Below are 17,116 nucleotides of genomic sequence, written 5' to 3'. Positions count from 1 at the left end.
ATATGCATTGATTTGCAATTTAAAAACCAAACTTTGAGCGTTTTCTCCACACACACACACACACACAAACAAAACAAAAAAACCTTGCTCGTCTTTACAAAAAAAAAAAAAAATCGAAAGAAGATTTGTTTTTCTAGTTTTTTTTTTCCTTATGAATCGCATTAAGTTAATAAATGTTAATATCTATTAATAACCTATTGGGTTTTTTCTTCGTAAATATTTGTTAATATCTATTAATTATTCGTCCTCATCTTATTTTTCATATTTTTTGCCCCTTGGTTTTTTGTTGATGGTACACGTTTTTTGGAAAAGTTCATTGGTTTCATTCATAGATCAAAGGAAGATTCGCGCTTTGTTGATCCGAAAAAGAAGAGAGAGAGAGAGAGAGAGAGAGAGAGAGAGAGAGAGAGAGAGAGAGAGAGAGAGAGAGAGAGAGAGAGAGAGAGAGAGAATTATTGTTTTTCACGTTAAAAAATTAGTTGTGAAAATCACATATTAAATTCAAAGTCAATTACTAACCAAGTGCCTATTATTATGGAAAAAATGATGATTTTGATTTAATGTTTAAAATTGATCTCAAATTTTGAAGAAAAGAACGGTATATGTAGGGGAAAAATGAAACTTTGATTAATAACAACTATTGACACGTCATCGCAATGGCTATTTCTTAAAAAAAAAAAAATAGTGTTATTTCTTTAAAAGTTTTGAAACGTTGATTATATTGAAAATAGAACGTTTCAAAATGGTTACTTTGCTAGAGTACCCTTAAAATATTATATCAAATTTAGTTTTGATATCTATGAATTTCTAATTAAAATTGAGAATTGAAAATTATTGGTGTTTAAAACTACTAAAGCAGGTGAATTTTATTTGTTTATTTATTGATAATCCAAAATTTGTTCAATTTAATTAAATATAGATATACATAATGGATAACTGTATATGTTGTTAATAAATTTTAAGTCTTTAACACGTAAATTACAATTGCATAATGTTTAGAAGAAAGAATTAGATATTTTTAATTTTTTAAAGTCCTATATCTGAGATTTATTTCTTCAATTTGTATTGTGAAATAGGTGATAAAATGAAATTGATTTGACTTTTTAAAACGAGGTTGATTTCAGATATTATCCCATTTCAATCATATTTCTAAAAGGGCGAATACATTAAACAAACAAGACCACACAAAATATTTATGGTGCTTGATATATAATTGCATTTATTGCATCGATAGCAGACTAGCAGTATTCAGGATAAAATCATATTACAAATATCCCTGCTAATAAATAGCGCTTCCCCTAAAAATACCTAATCATCTTCCTTCTCTCGTAATTGCATCATAGCGAGTGCAATCAAGAGACGTGGTCGTAGAGTTTGTAGTCGTACAACAATGCTGATTTATTATCAATGCAATGACTTAGCAAGAGATAGGCAGACAAATCCAAGAGCACACATATGATATGGCCCACCGTAACTTGCAAACTCCACTCACTAAGCGACAACGGGGTATGAAGCACAAGTTGCAATACCTACAAAATTGCAAATTGGTTTTCTTTAATCTCAAACTATCACACGCAACATATTCAGTTAGACTGTAGTAGAGAACTAACTTACCACACATATTCTTGCCAAATTCCATCTTGAAGTAGCCCTTGTCTCCCCACTCTTCTCCCCAAGAGTTTTTGATGAGCCAGTATGGGACTCCATTTTCTATTCCATACCCAACTGCTAGCACTGCATGGTTCACATCCTGCAAACAAATAAATGCTCTCATCACTATCATGATATTGCGGACAAAACATTGATACTAGAAATGGTATCATAATCCTAGACCATATCATATCGCAATTCAATGACCGACGATTAACTAGAATGAAGGACTCACCATTGGAGTGGTTCCACAGCTGTCGGAGGTGAAAACTCCGCTCTCGTAGAATCGGAATGCTTTTATGACCTCAAATGCAATGCTCACCGGACGAACGATTCCTACTGCATCCTTCAGTTCATCTTCAGCCCCCTGCAAAGCGTTCACGGATATTGCGAAATCATTGTCAAGAGCACAAGCCTTATCAAACTCGATGTTGTGTCTAGACTTGGCAAACGGCTTTGTTTCGTACATACCCTCGAGAACCAATTTGATTAGTTTCCAGGTTAAACCTGTATAAATCCAATTCAAACCAAGGACCGATAAGGTCCCAAGAATCGCTCTTACCACCAGACCAACCCCTTGGGGATAAGGTTTCTCTTTTAAGACTATATGAATAGAAAATTATTGGCCGTTACGACCTAAAAAATATCCGAGAACATGCGAAGGGTAATCTTACAAGAGTGATGTTGACAGAGTCGGAAAGTTGGAGAGCAACATTTTGTGCCATGAATTTGCAAGTTCCGTCCTTTGCAGTGTAAGGATAAGCATCCTCGGTCTCGAGGCCGCCATTGTACTTGATGTACTCGAAGGCCTGAGATGGCAATCCTCCGTTGCAGCCAAAGTTGTTGAAACTTCCAGCGCAGTCCACGAGCTGCTGCTCCGAGAGAGATATACTTTGCCCGTGTTTCTGGTGATAAGCCGCTTCTAGAGCCCCAGTCGTACTGCAAAAAAAAAAAAATCAATATACATCTTAATACGTGGTGTACGATTCTTAGTAGTAGATAGAATTTCACATGAAGCGTTGTGTTCAGACCTGAAAGTCCAGCAAGATCCACATTTGCCTTGGTTTTTCACCGGGCTCACGATGCCATCTTCTCTCCAGTCTTTCTGTGAAGCACAGAACAAGCATGGTTACATAGGAAATCTATGATAACTTTCTAGTGTGGCTTTGCAAGGATATGATGTTTATACTAAATATCCAATCCGGATTCGGGTATTTACTCGAACAGAGAGGTTATGATATGGTTAAGTAAGCAATTATGTATGTTTGTACCGTTTCAGGAAGAAGAGCATGAGTGAGCTTGTGGGTGCCCTTATAAGTGGCAGAGCAGTTTTGAGAAGCTCCCAATCTATGGCGTTGAAACTCGTCCCACGTCCAGTCAGCGAAATCTGTTGTTTGTTTTCCATCACACAATACCAAGGATATGATTATACATCACTCTTTCTCTCTCTCTCTCTAGACACAGACTTCAATTTGCACATTATTTTAGGAAAAAAAAAAGTCAACACTTACGATTCACAGCGAGAGTGTAAGATAATCCCTTCCTGTTAGTCGACTTAATCATCTTCCGATTCTCCGCGAAGATCTCGAACCGGAGCTTCATCTCCTCCCCGGACTCGTACCTCTTCCCATACCTCCAAAAATGAAAAAGCATAAAGTTAAATCCACCAACTATGGATCTCAAAGATTCTTCTTGGAGAAAGATAAAAGGAATTCGAAGACTAACCTGTGAGCGAACCGAGCGAATGACAAAGCGTGGCGGGTTCGTCCGACGACTTTGACTACCTGAGCCTCGATCTCTTGGAGGCCATCGGAGACCATTCTGATCGGATTGGCGTCGTCGAACGCCGCCGCCGTGGCCACCGCCGCCGTGGCGATCAGCAGAAGAAGGAGTGAGTTTAGGCGAGCCATTGTCTGCGTGGATGAACAGAGCATAGATCGGTATGCTTTTCTGATTGGGTGTGTTGCCAAGTTCTTATTGGGAACTATTGTTGGTTCTCACTCTTACGAGGGGCTAAGATGGAATTTCACTCGTTCGTATATTCATTCTTCATACGAAGTCGCTTTCGCGTGTCGTTTCTATCTTGAGCGTGTGACGTGTGCCGTGACTTCATATGGGATTTGATTGGATTTAACTCGTAACTTGTAACCAACAGCATTTAAAATATATATATATTACTTAAATCTGTTTCTATGATATTTCTGCGATTTAGGAGAGGAGAAAGAATTCGGATATTGCTGTGATAAGACATGGCAAACTTATATGTCCACTAATATCACATGTTACGTGTGATAGATATTAACCGTTTTAAATATTAGTTTACGTATATATGATATCAACTTTGATGAGGTAATGCTGAACTCTCCGTTGTTTATTTCTCTAACAAACTCAGCCGATATATATCATATCTATATATAAATAAATAACAAAAAAAATTGGTTCAGTAATCCACCTAAACTATAAGAATTGTAAATTAGCCAACTTTTGGTAAATAATTTGTAAATAGCCAACTTACATACGTGGCAGCCTATTAACTACCTAAAATATATGTTTGGTTGTGTTAAATAAGGCTTTTATTAATTTGTTAATAAGTTTATTTGATTATTTACAAAAAATTAACCAAAGATGGGTTATATCTCAATCCACTATATCCGTGTGGCTATATAACTTAATAATCATACTCCATAACGAACTTTTCATAAAAACCTATCCTCCTCCACCCTCAGCAATCATCGGTTAACTAAGGACGAAACCAAAAATCTTAACTAAGAGAACTAATATGCAGAAGATTAAAGCTGATTTATAAATTTTAAAGATACAAAATAAAATAAGAACTAATATAAAGTGAAAAAAAAAAAAAAAAAAAAAAAAAAAAAAAAAAAAAAACCTGACGTGGGCTGGGCCTGGCTTCGTGGTTTGAACGTGACAAGCACGGTAAAATTTCAAAAACATTTCTGATTTTCTAAAACCAAGTAATAAAAAATCGTAGATGGAAGACGGAAGCTTTAATTAATCAAGAGAGATCACCTAGAAATCAAGATAAAATTATTTACTTACCATGTGAGTGGATATCTTGCAATGATAGGTCGTATTCTGTCTAATCTTTATGTCCATCGTAGCAATTTCGAGTTGAGGACCTGCTTCGAAACTCAAAGATGTTTTAGCGGATTTCAAATGTGAGCTTAAGTGGTCCAATTCGATTTAATTTAAATCTTGGTACGTAGTTTAGAGTCCGAATTTTGACCTAACCCATATATATAGGGTCTAATTATATAGCTATATTTACATTTTCACATTGTTATATAGTCAACGTTTCGTAAATCTTAGATAAATAATCACGTCAATATATTTACACGCATAAATTAACATAAAAACCCCACTATTTTATTTCAATGAAAAGATAAATTAAGAATATCACATCGTTGTTATTTATCTAAAATTTACGAAATGTTGACTATAACAATCACAAACATTTTAGTTGGGTAGAAAAGTCCAAGATAAATTTTTCTGAGTTAATTTTTACTATGCCCAAATTAAGTTACAAAGATATCAAAGAAACGTATGTTATAGCATAAATGTGTAGAAAACCCGAAGACAATTTTTATAGTAAAAAGTGAGTTTTAAAATTCAAGCATATATCCTTAACCTTATATACTCATGCAGTAGACATGTTGTAGATAAAGTGGGTCTTTAAAGTCTTATGAGTTGAGCCACATATACTTCTTCAATTAGATTTCCAGTTAAGAAAACACTATTCACATTCATTACCAAGAAATTTAATTTTGAGATTGCATGGCTAATAATATTTGAATGGACTCGAGTCGAGCTACTGGAATAAGTGTTTTTTCAAAGATGATTCGCCCAATTTGAGAGCACCCTCGAGCTAGTACGTAGCCTAACTTTGTTGCGTATTTTGATGCCATGTTCATCTTATTTCTTTCCAAAACTCCATTTTGTGCCAGTTATATTAACATTTTGTAGTTTTGAGACTAAAGCCCTTACCTTATTTATATTAAAATTATCCAATTCTCTTTGCATGGCTAGAATCTATAATTGCTTGAAGTGCTTCTTGTTATGTATTTAGTATGTTGGCATTTGGTTCTCCTACGACATTCAGAATGGGATGACTTGAGATAATACGGCTTAATGATCTTTTCTAAGTATGTACTTTCTCATCGTGGTAGGACAGAAGACTATTAGAAGTAGAACAATTTGAATATTTTGTTCATGTTTGTTTATGATTATTTGATTCCAACATTAATCGATTCAAGTAAAGCTTTAGTTCAAAACTATGTGTTATTGAGATTTATGCGCACATGGAGATGCGTAGGACTTGTATTATAATCAATACTTGAGACTTTTTTTTTTTTTTTTACATGTAATGCTGAATAAATTATAAATAAATATCCAACAACATTTGAGTAATTTGAATAATTAAATAAATCTCTCTTTTGGCAAACAAATATCCGGCAACATATATGTGGTATCTATTTTTCTTCGCTAGAAATTCCCAGAACCTTTAAAGTCTCTTTCGTAATCGTCTTATTAATATGGATTTATTTGTCATCATTCACCCATGGCTGCTTACACGGTTAGACGACCACTCAGCTCGACAGTGTGCACATAATATATTGTTTTGACCAATCCATATTTTGGACACTTTGGACCTTTTCCACAAAAGCTTCGTTTTTGTTTACTTTTGCTGCGCGTATATTTTTGTCATTTTCATTAGAATCAGAAGAAACAAAACTCACATTTCACACATACACAAATACGCAATATTTTGAAAAGAAAAAAATAATATTAAAAGGTCACAAATTTCGCCTGGTTTGAAATCATTTCGAAATTTTTGAAAAATAAAGTGCTTCGGACTACAACATGTAAGATTATTGCTGTTTTTTGCACAGGCCCACGAAACAATTTCCACACTAGAAAAATTGTAATCTGATTCAATTCAGTTTGACCGCAAATCATACATCATGCATATGGCTACACCTACATATATAGCTTTTATTGCGCATAGGATTTGGGAGCAAAAATTAAAAAGTCGATTGATAATAAACATACTTAAAAAGTTATAATTCAAGAAGTTTTCATATTAGGTTGTTTTGGCTAGCCTCCAAGTAAGAAAGTAAGGTAGGTGGTTGTTGTTCGTTTAATTTTATTGCTTACCTCGAGATTAAGATGAATTGAAACTAGATCAATTTTAATTAATATGAATGTGAAATTACCAATAGTAAATACTATATGTATATTATATATATATATATATATATATATATATATATATATATATATATATATCAACGCCGGGTCTGCGCTTCCAAAGCTAAAACCATAGTTGTTTTCGAAGGCTACATAACTCGCCCATATACATTGTCTCAACATTATGTTAGTTGTTTTTTTTTTTTTTTTTTTTTTTTGTATCAAAGTTCTCGGACAAAGATAATGGTAAAATTCTTCGTTGATGTCCTGATATAGCTTTGGTCAATTATTATTTTACAACAAGAGATTAGAGATTATGAGAGAATGTCGTACTTTACCTAACATTCGACTATTTTTTTTTCGTTGGGAGTGCTCTCTTAACTAAGCCACACGCATAAGACAAGGGTTTCTTTTTATAACTCTAGTTTGCTATTTCTTGGATTAACTAGTTTAATTTTGATAACATCTGCTTCAAAATATTAATTATTTCTAGTGCTATTGTCTAGTGGGATGTATACGGGATCACCATTCAGGTTCTTTTGTAATTGTTAATATTATTTTATGTTAGTGATGTAATCCAGGTAGTATTCAGTTGTCACTAAAAGGAAAATTGGATTCTTTATTTTGTCTTTATTTGATAAATTTACTGTAAACAATTATAATGATTCATGCACCTGAGGAGATTAGTTAGGTACTATTTGGCAATAGCCGAAGTTTTCAGACACCATTATTCTCCTCCATATTATTTGAATATCATCAATTATTGCATAGCTCAAAGAAATTGAAAAAAAAGTATGCAAATAAATAAACAGAATTAGGTTTAATCCAACGGGCATGATTAATGTTTGAAATTTTGGAATATGAAAAAATTTGGAATCCAGCATTTTGCTGCTTCCAAGTTTATTTCGATGGATTTTCCAATCCTAAAAATTGCGGGTATGTAATTCACGGAATAGGACGGAAAATCCTTCCTTATGCGTATTTACTCTTTAATAAATAAGCTACACATATAATGTTCTTTTATAATTTTGAAGAATAACTAACTTGGAATACCGACTTTTCAAAACTTAATCCACAATACAGACCAAAAGTTTTTAAGCTCATAAAATATCAATTGTATATATTTCATTTTCTTAACTAACTATTTGTTTTGTATAGTTTCATTTGATTCACAATATGGTTCCGTACAGTTCTAATAAAATAAAGGGAAAATGACAAAAAAAAACATTAACTTTTGATTTTCAAATACGTCGAGTTCATATCATCTGTTTAATTAAAATGACGAAATTATATCTTGAAATAAATAACACTGCAACAAATCTTCTTTTTATTGACGTTGACTATAATATTTATATGTAAACACCAATTATCTTTATTCATTCGCGTCATATATGTAATTTATTTAAAAACGAAAAAACAAACAACAATCTCTGAATCGTGGAGAACATGGAAGGAGGTAGAAATCGACAATTTATAGTCATCAAAATTACAGTTTCGAACAAGAAATTCGGATTCAGAGTTGCAATTCGAACACAGAATGAAGTCATCTCTTGGAAGATATGAATTTTATTATTTAATTTCGATTTAAAGCTATTTTTTAAGGGTCCATTAGGAAAATAAACAATTTAAACATTTGACATTGCTAAATAGCCAACGTTTTGTAAATCTTAGGTAAATAGCCACTTTCAGATGTAAATCTTAGGTAAATAGTCACTTTCATATATCAAATGTTGACTATTTACCTAAGATTTACGTCTAAAAGTGACTATTTACCTAAAATTTACAAAACGTTGGTTATTTAGCAATGTCAAACGTTTAAGTTGACTATTTTCTTAATTTTCTGATTTCTTAATTCAAAATTGAGAATTTAAAAGTTAGGGTACTAGTTTGGATTTGATTAAATTTGTCTTATATAAGAGTTAACATCAATGAAAGGGAAATTTGTAACACTATTATCTATTTCAAGGTATAATTTTATCATTTTAGTTAAACAGGGGGTATGAACTTGACATTTTAATTAAAACTAAAGGTTAAACCCGACATTTCACTAAAACACAGTGTGTGTGTGTGTATATATATATATATATATATATATATATATATATACATGTGTGTGTGTGTTATTTTCTCAAAAATAAATAAATAATATTCGTGAAATGGTTTGGAAGTTGGAAATCTTGAAAATGAGCATAAAAATAATTGGGAATCGGGTAAATTCTTCATTTTTATAATGTGTCTTATATTCAAATTCAAAAACTTCAAACCTTTAAAAACAATGCTATCTATTTTCAATATTTTCTTTAGGCTACCTCCAACAGAACTCTAAAACGCATTTAAGGTTTTCTCCAACAGAATACTAAAATCCACTCCAAAATAGTGTTGGTGAACAAAAATTGCGCTAAATGTAGCACGGCACTATCCATTACTACATTTATTTTTGCTTATCTACAGTACAATTCTATAAATTTTCTAAATTATATAATTAACCAATAAAATAAATATAATTTATTATTTACCCCAAAAAAATTAGATAACTTGTTTAAAATTTATTTTTAAAAATTTATACGTTAATTTATTTTAAGTGTTTGATTTATTTACATTAATTATTTTGAATAAAATAAACAGACAACAAGATACAAATAAATGAAAATGAAAATAACTACGAGGGATGTAATATAAAAATAAAATAAGTATGAGGGTTTGAACACATAGATAAGAGATTGAGAATAATATACATACAACATTCAGTTTGAGGTCAAAATAGAGTTTTGATTAGAGATGAGTTGTGGCATTTAGTGCAATATGTAGTAGGAAATAGAGTTATCGGTTGGAGATGTCATCAGTATGTGCATCTTTAACCTACTCCATAATATATGTTGATTTATATGCCCTCAAGTTGATGCAAAATGATGGATTTGCTCGTAGAGTTATAAGCCCTTCTTCAAGGTATCTTAACGCAAAATTATAGTAAATCAATTAACTAAGACATTCATTCTTTATTGAAGAATGAGTTATGACTATTAAGTCTTTGCCATGCAATAACTAACAATATAAGAAGAGTTAAACTGTGATTTGCGTAACAATCTTCTAATTGTTTTTTTTTTAAAATAAAATATTCACATTCTTAGGATAAAATGGGCATTTGATCCAAATATTTATTGTTTAGAGAACCTATGATGTTTTTATATCTTCCCTCTTATTTTTCTTTTATTATATAAACTTTTATATTATAGTCGGAGGGGGTGTCTTGTCAGAATTAGAGAGAGAGAGAGAGAGGATCTGGTTCAAAACACTTGAAGTAGAGGAACAATTGACAAAAACGTCTTTTGTGGGACCCATGCACACATACAAAACATACTAGCTCTCTCTCATTCTCTCTCTCATTTAAGCTATATATATAGTTCCCACAAAAACCCTTTGAATCACACACACACACACACAAGTCATAGTTGATCGCCCACTCAACAAAACCAAAACCAGATAATATGATTAAGAAACGATGGTGGAGTCGAGAAGTTCGGGCACCATCGGGAGAATGCGCTGCTCGGTGCCGGAGAGACTCCAACTGCACGGTACCTTGTTGGCACTTCAGTTCAGGTACGTTGGGTTCCACGTGGTATCAAGGGTTGTCCTCAACATGGGAATCGACAAACTCATCCTCCCCGTCTACTGCAATGTCATAGCCCTCATCCTCATCATCCCCTTCGACGATTGACAATTACGATTCAGTGTTTTATCTTCTATCTTTATTTCTTATAAACCCTGTTTTTTATGTTTATTGATTTTGTTATGGTTTTGATGGCTTGCTTTTATTTATTTAGCTTTTCAGGTCTTGTCGGCGCCATGAACTTAACCCCTTAAGGGTGATGACTTAGCTTGACTCAATTATGGTTGTGGATTCATTATGTTTTAATTGAAACATTTTTCATGTTCATCTTCTTTATCGCTTGAATTAGTTTTGTGCTTAATCTTGTATGATATTATCTACAGTTCGTTCGTAAAATCTGTGATTGTTTAGTTGCTCGAGAGAGAATTAACAATTGGGCATAATAATTGTTTCACTGTAGTACATTCATAAGCTAAAGATAGCTAGGCTGCTATGGAATCGTGTGAATGCTTTTGTTTGTAACGTTTGTCGTATTTTTAGGGTTTGAGATCGAGAGATAAAAACCCGCGGTATTGACATAGGTTGTTAGATACTCGAGAGAGATTTATTGATAATATTACGTGATTGTAATTAGTGAAGAGAGGGAACTAAAAAATGTGCGTAGTTCGAGGAATCTCAGCCATATGAGACTTTAGCGAAGCCGTTGCCCTTGCCTTCCTCATATCTGTTCACCCGTGTAATTTAGTTTGTATTTTATTTATTTTTTGCAAATTAGTTAATAATTATCTTCATCGGTTTGATTTCAATTCGTTACTAGTTAGTTCGGTTTCGATTAAGTATAGTACTCATGGGATCGACTCTTACGTACTTACGATTATATTACTTGAAAGACTACGTGCATTTGCATACCGAAATATCGCAACAACTTTTTTAGCAAGCATAGACTCGTTTTTATGAGAGGTTTTGTACACATGTCATTTTATTATTTTTTTAAACAAAATGACTTTACATGTGTCAAGCTCTCATAGAAAGTCATCCTCGGTTTCAAGAGGCATGACTTGCCTGTGTCACATGGAAGAGAGTGGGGAGTTATTGCTTAGAGAGCGTAGAGATCATGGATCCACATTTTGTGGCCCATGATCTAATAACCACTTTGCTCAGTATGACTATGAATAGTCTTCCATTTGGCTCGGTTAAATACATAATTTTCTCACAAGCAAGTTTGCTTAGAAACTCTCTCTTTTTATTTGACACTCGGTCTTGCTTCCTTGGAATCAAAATCGAGACATTTCAAGTAGTTCTGTGGCTTGAAAATCAATCAAGACCCATTGATATTCATTTGTGCCAACACACAAATATATACCATTTTCTTTAGTAGTGTTGAAGATTATTTTATTTATATTTCTTTTTGTGGTTACTCTTGAACATCAAGAATTGAACATTAAGAAGGAGGTTTGTGGAGAGAAGAGTATCAAAGATTGAAGATCACTAGTTGCTAGTCCAAAAAAGTTAATCTTCTTTTAAAAAAATCTACATTATACGTAGATTTCACCTAAAACGAGTTTTTGGGAAAATCTATATGTCAAGTCTTTTTCAAAACTTTATATACCGTTTCCAATAATATAGAGAGATGGGACACAACAAATTTAGAATGGTTATAATCCAACTTTATTGTTGAACAAATGAGTAATGAAACTCTCTAAATGTGAAGGATTTTTCACTATTCATATATCTCGAATGGAGTTAAGATTTATTATATTTTACTAGCTTTTTTATTAGGGAAAATAACACATTTATACCCTGTGTTTTAGTGAAATGTCGAGTTTAACCCTCGGTTTTCAAAAATGTCGAGTTCATACCCTCTGTTTAACTAAAATGACAAAATTATACCCTCTGTTGAACTAAAATGACGAAATTATACCCTGAAATAGACAACAGTGTCACGAATATTTTTTTATTGACTTTTCATTGATGTTGACTATAATATTTATATATAAACACCAATTATCTTTATTCATTCGCGCATATATTTAATTTATTTAAAAGTAAAAAATAAACAACAGTCTCCTAATCGTGAAGAACACAGAAAGAGACAAATGGGTAAACATCGATAGTTGATAGTCATCAAAATCGCATATTCGAACAGAGAATCCAGGATTTAGAGTTACAATTCGAACACATAATGAAGTCATTTCTTAGGAGGTATGAGTTTTATTATTTAATTTCCATTTAAGGCTATTTTTATTTCAAAATTGAGAATTTGGAAGTTAGGGCACTGATTTAGATTTGATTTGGTTTTTCTTATATAAGAGTTAATATCAATGAAAATGAGATTTGTGACGCTGTTATTCATTTTAGGGTATAATTTCGTCATTTTAGTTAAACAGATGGTATAATTTCGTCATTTTAGTTAAACAGAGATATGAACTCGACATTTTTGAAAACCGATGGTTAAACTCGACATTTCACTAAAATACAGGGTATAAATGTATTATTTTCCCTTTTTATTATTTCAAAACAAACCCAAAAATTGTAGTAAAATCCTAACTGTAACGGCAAAAGATTTCAAAAACATGAAGAATGAAATGAATCACATCCTAAAGACCTCAACGTTGACCGTTTAGTTTCTTTCGCAAATGACAATAATACCCATTGACTTTCACTAGTTATCCAGTGACGACACTTTCTATTGGGCCCACGCACCTACTCCCTCATTGACAAAATTCCTCTCACCCCGTCCCGTGACATCTCCGATTAGCGATTCTTATGTAATAATCAAGGAACCTTCTATTTTTATTTTATTTATTATTCTTGTGTGTCGCGCAAGTTTATTTGCAAAAATTTCAAAACCCCGAATTAGTTTCGTACCAAAATCTCTGATAAGAACAATGTTTAACAAAATCATTGCTGATGTCTCTTCTTTGACACCTTAACCACCACTCAATGGGCCCACTTGTATATTTATCGTTCGATAATTGTCAACTATGCATACGAGAATCAAGGCCATTGATCTGCCTACTTGAAATAAAATAAAATAAAAATAATTAAGTAACAGAAACATGTTGAAATCAAATTTTAATATTAATAGACTATAATACGATTTCAACTTATGAAGCTATAGACAATGTTCTAGAAGACTAAAACGATCCATAATGCAGTTATACCAACCTTCGATTTTCCCACCAAAGGTTATACAACACATTTTTTTAACTTCTTTGTTTGACTAAACTACCCCTTTGACGACCCTTTATTATTATTTTTTAGCTACAACCATTTCGTTTCGTGCGTGCTATGAAATCAGCTAAGTTTCCCTCGTTTGATTTTGTGGACATTTTCAGCTACAGCGTGAGATAGCTGGATTCATTGTTTTTTTTTATGTTATTTCCCATTTGCACCAAATAAAAGTCAAATTTCTTTATGGAAGGATTCAATATCATCCGACCATGTAAAAGAGGACAAAAACGTAAATAACCGAACCTCGTGCATCTTTATCGTGCTATTTTAAACGAGAAAGCTTATACCATATTTAATCCACATCTTAAATACGCTACCATTTGATATGTCACAGTCACTACATAGACATAGTATCATTATATGGCATCCTCAATGTTTGGTAATAAATGGCATTGCAGTACCAAACTTAAATGACTTTCTTAAAGCTATACAAGTTTAAACCAATTATGAAAACATAATTAAATCTCACTACAATCCTAATAGTGAATATAGCTATAGTCGCTTTAAATGGTACGCTTTCATACTATGCCATATTGATAATTATCGCACATGTAATAAATTAGTGATCTTTTATATTTTTTGGTTTATAACCGCGATGCGAAAGTCAAGGAGGGTAGGCATGTCATTTTCGAAGGGACCAACTCTGCAAGACTTATAACGCGTTACCCCATCAATTCACATAATGATAAAGTAATGCCCTAAATCCGTTATATATATAAACTCAGAGAGAGAGACGCAAAGGAATCATAATAAGATACACACAAACAAAAAAAAATTAATTTTTTTTTATTACATCCATTGTCTCAAGCAAGGAAAGGGAGTTGTATCCTCTTTTTCCCCAAGGTTGGTGATTTTGAATTGCAACAACAAGAAGAACAAAAAAGGCTGCGATTTCGATTATCCAAAGTATTGACTCGAGAGTGAATGCGAAAGCGATTCGGATCCAAACAGAAATGGCTGTGAAGAAGAGCACGTGGAGATCTATGGTGACGAGTTGCTACAAGCCGGAATTCACGGCGCCGGAGAAGCCGAAGAGATCGGTGGCGAAGCAGAACTCGTTCCAGCGGATCTCGAGGAACGATTTGAGCAATCCGAGCTCGACGACGCTCTCGGAGGACTTGTCGATTTCGCTGGCCGGCTCTAATCTCCACGTCTTCACTCTCGCGGAGCTCAAGCTCATCACGCAGAGCTTCTCTTCCAGCAACGTCATCGGAGAAGGCGGTTTTGGGCCGGTGCACAAGGGCTTCATCGACGACAAGCTCAGGCCCGGACTCAAAGCCCAGCCCGTCGCCGTGAAGCGCCTTGACTTGGACGGCACACAAGGCCATCGAGAATGGTTGGTGAGTATCATTTAAATATCAAATTAATGAATCATTTTTAATTCAGAAATGTATTTAAATTTATATATATTTTTTTTATTTGTTACAGACGGAAGTGATTTTTCTGGGGCAATTGAGACACCCACACTTGGTGAAGCTGATCGGGTATTGCTGCGAAGAAGAGCACAGATTGTTGGCGTACGAGTACATGCCTAGAGGAAGCTTAGAGAATCAGCTTTTTAGACGTACGTCTCTCTTTTTTTTCTGACCAACTATGCTTTCTTTCTTGTTGTTTGAAACGTATTTAATGCTTGTGAATTAATTGCAATAAATTCTAAATACACTTTATTTGTCACACAGGATATTCTGTCACTCTCCCGTGGTCAACGAGGATGAAAATCGTTCTCGGCGCCGCGAAAGGTCTCGCTTTCCTACACGAAGCTGAGAAGCCTGTTATTTACCGGGATTTCAAAGCCTCGAACATCTTGCTGGACTCGGTGAGTCTCTATTCATTTCTTCTTCCTAATTTCAATGTAATTCATCAAATCACGAGAACAACTTCTAACAACATCTTGATTCAAAACTCTCTTAATTAATTAGGACTATACCCCGAAACTCTCCGATTTTGGGCTCGCGAAAGACGGTCCTGAAGGAGACGACACCCACGTGTCTACCCGAGTCATGGGCACTCAGGGCTACGCTGCTCCAGAATACATCATGACAGGTACAACAATACAACATGTCTTATTTTCTAGTAAAAATTACACAAAATAGCAATCCAAAACTGAAACTAATTGATTAGTAAAATAGTCGAAATTAGTTCAAGTTTTTGGCAAAATAAATCGAAATCACATTATCAATTTTTTAAATTTTTCGACGATTTAATAACATTGTACATTTCAGACAATTTAACTAATTTTAGACAAACTTTGACTATTTAGCGACCAGATATTGACCGTGGAATCGTTGACTGATGTATAACAGGACACTTGACGGCGATGAGCGACGTGTACAGCTTCGGGGTGGTGCTCCTGGAGCTGATAACGGGGAGGCGGTCCGTAGACAAGACCCGGCCGGCTCGTGAGCAGAATTTAGCAGACTACGCTCGGCCGATGCTGAACGAGCCGAGGAAGCTGGCGCGGATAATGGACCCGAAGCTGGAGGGGCAGTACTCGGAGGCCGGGGCCCGCAAGGCCGCGGCGCTGGCGTACCAGTGCCTGAGCCACAGGCCCAAGCACCGGCCCACCATGAGCGTCGTCGTGGCCACCCTCGAGCCCCTCACGGACTTCGACGACGCTGCCACCACGCCTTTTGTCTACTTCGTCCCCGCCGACAAGGACGACTCGCCGCCCGCCGGAGAAGAGACGGCCAAGAGAAAGGACCACCGTCACCACAACCACCCGTTGCACCACAGCATCGCCAACGCCAACGATCACAGCCGGCAGCGAATGAGGTCTCCGAGGTCGCCGGAAAACGGAACCGCCAGGCACGCCCACAGGAACGGCCTGAACTCTCCGTTGCACCCAAGAACCAGACGGACGTACGCGTAGAGAGTGTGTTGCTGTAGAATTAATTTACCGTAGAGACTACTTGTAAATACATACACGTATACAATTTTTTTTTTTTTTTTAAATCTTTTATCATCAAATTAATTTGTGACAAGGTTTCTTGGGTAAGTGTAACTATAGCTCGTTTTCAGAGTATGTAACTTTTTTTTTTCAATTAATTAATTAATTTTTTTGTGTATCCAATTGTAATTGATATCGTAATGTGAGCATTTTTATTTCTTGGTTTCTTTATTTTCTGAAGCTAGCAGACATATTCAAAAGTGGACGTTTCACTAACTTTAACTTTAGGATGTATTGGTGAATGAGTTTCTGTCGAACACAGCTAATCAGTTTGAAAAATACAACGCGGAGATTGCTAAGTCACAATAAACCCAAGAATATTAGTATAAGATCTCTCGTATATATTTATGTTCAAGTCCTAATCGTTCTTTAGTCTACGGTACCATGTACAGAAGAATTACAATACTATTCACAGGCACGTTGTTTCAGTCATGGTTTCAGTAATACCATTAAATTAAACCCCCTGTTTTTGG

At 34.4% G+C, this 17,116-nt stretch overlaps 2 protein-coding genes across 2 annotated transcripts; one reads left to right on the top strand and one right to left on the bottom strand.

Annotated features, from left to right (window-relative positions):
* Positions 1–1,166: 1,166 nt before the first annotated feature.
* On the bottom strand, positions 1,167–3,652 carry LOC149400076 (thiol protease aleurain-like). The gene is made up of 8 exons (XM_089611561.1): positions 3,376–3,652; positions 3,162–3,283; positions 2,922–3,037; positions 2,682–2,755; positions 2,325–2,589; positions 1,886–2,017; positions 1,615–1,750; positions 1,167–1,529 (listed from the first exon to the last, which is right to left on the bottom strand). Exons 1-8 carry the CDS (start codon positions 3,582–3,584, stop codon positions 1,492–1,494), a joined length of 1,092 nt encoding a protein of 363 aa, XP_089467687.1. The 5' UTR covers positions 3,585–3,652; the 3' UTR covers positions 1,167–1,491.
* Positions 3,653–14,396: 10,744 nt separating this feature from the next.
* On the top strand, positions 14,397–16,830 carry RIPK (Protein kinase superfamily protein). The gene is made up of 5 exons (XM_089612018.1): positions 14,397–15,036; positions 15,125–15,260; positions 15,376–15,512; positions 15,616–15,739; positions 16,000–16,830. Exons 1-5 carry the CDS (start codon positions 14,650–14,652, stop codon positions 16,563–16,565), a joined length of 1,350 nt encoding a protein of 449 aa, XP_089468144.1. The 5' UTR covers positions 14,397–14,649; the 3' UTR covers positions 16,566–16,830.
* Positions 16,831–17,116: the final 286 nt, after the last annotated feature.

Source organism: Urtica dioica, chromosome 4 (genome assembly GCF_054948205.1).
Source record: "Urtica dioica subsp. dioica isolate 48M chromosome 4, U.dioica_male_clone48M_v1_H2, whole genome shotgun sequence".
In the NCBI taxonomy this organism is placed as follows: Eukaryota; Viridiplantae; Streptophyta; class Magnoliopsida; order Rosales; family Urticaceae; genus Urtica; species Urtica dioica.
The sequence above is the reverse complement of the archived record's forward strand: the minus strand, read 5'-3'. Positions and strand labels throughout refer to the sequence as shown.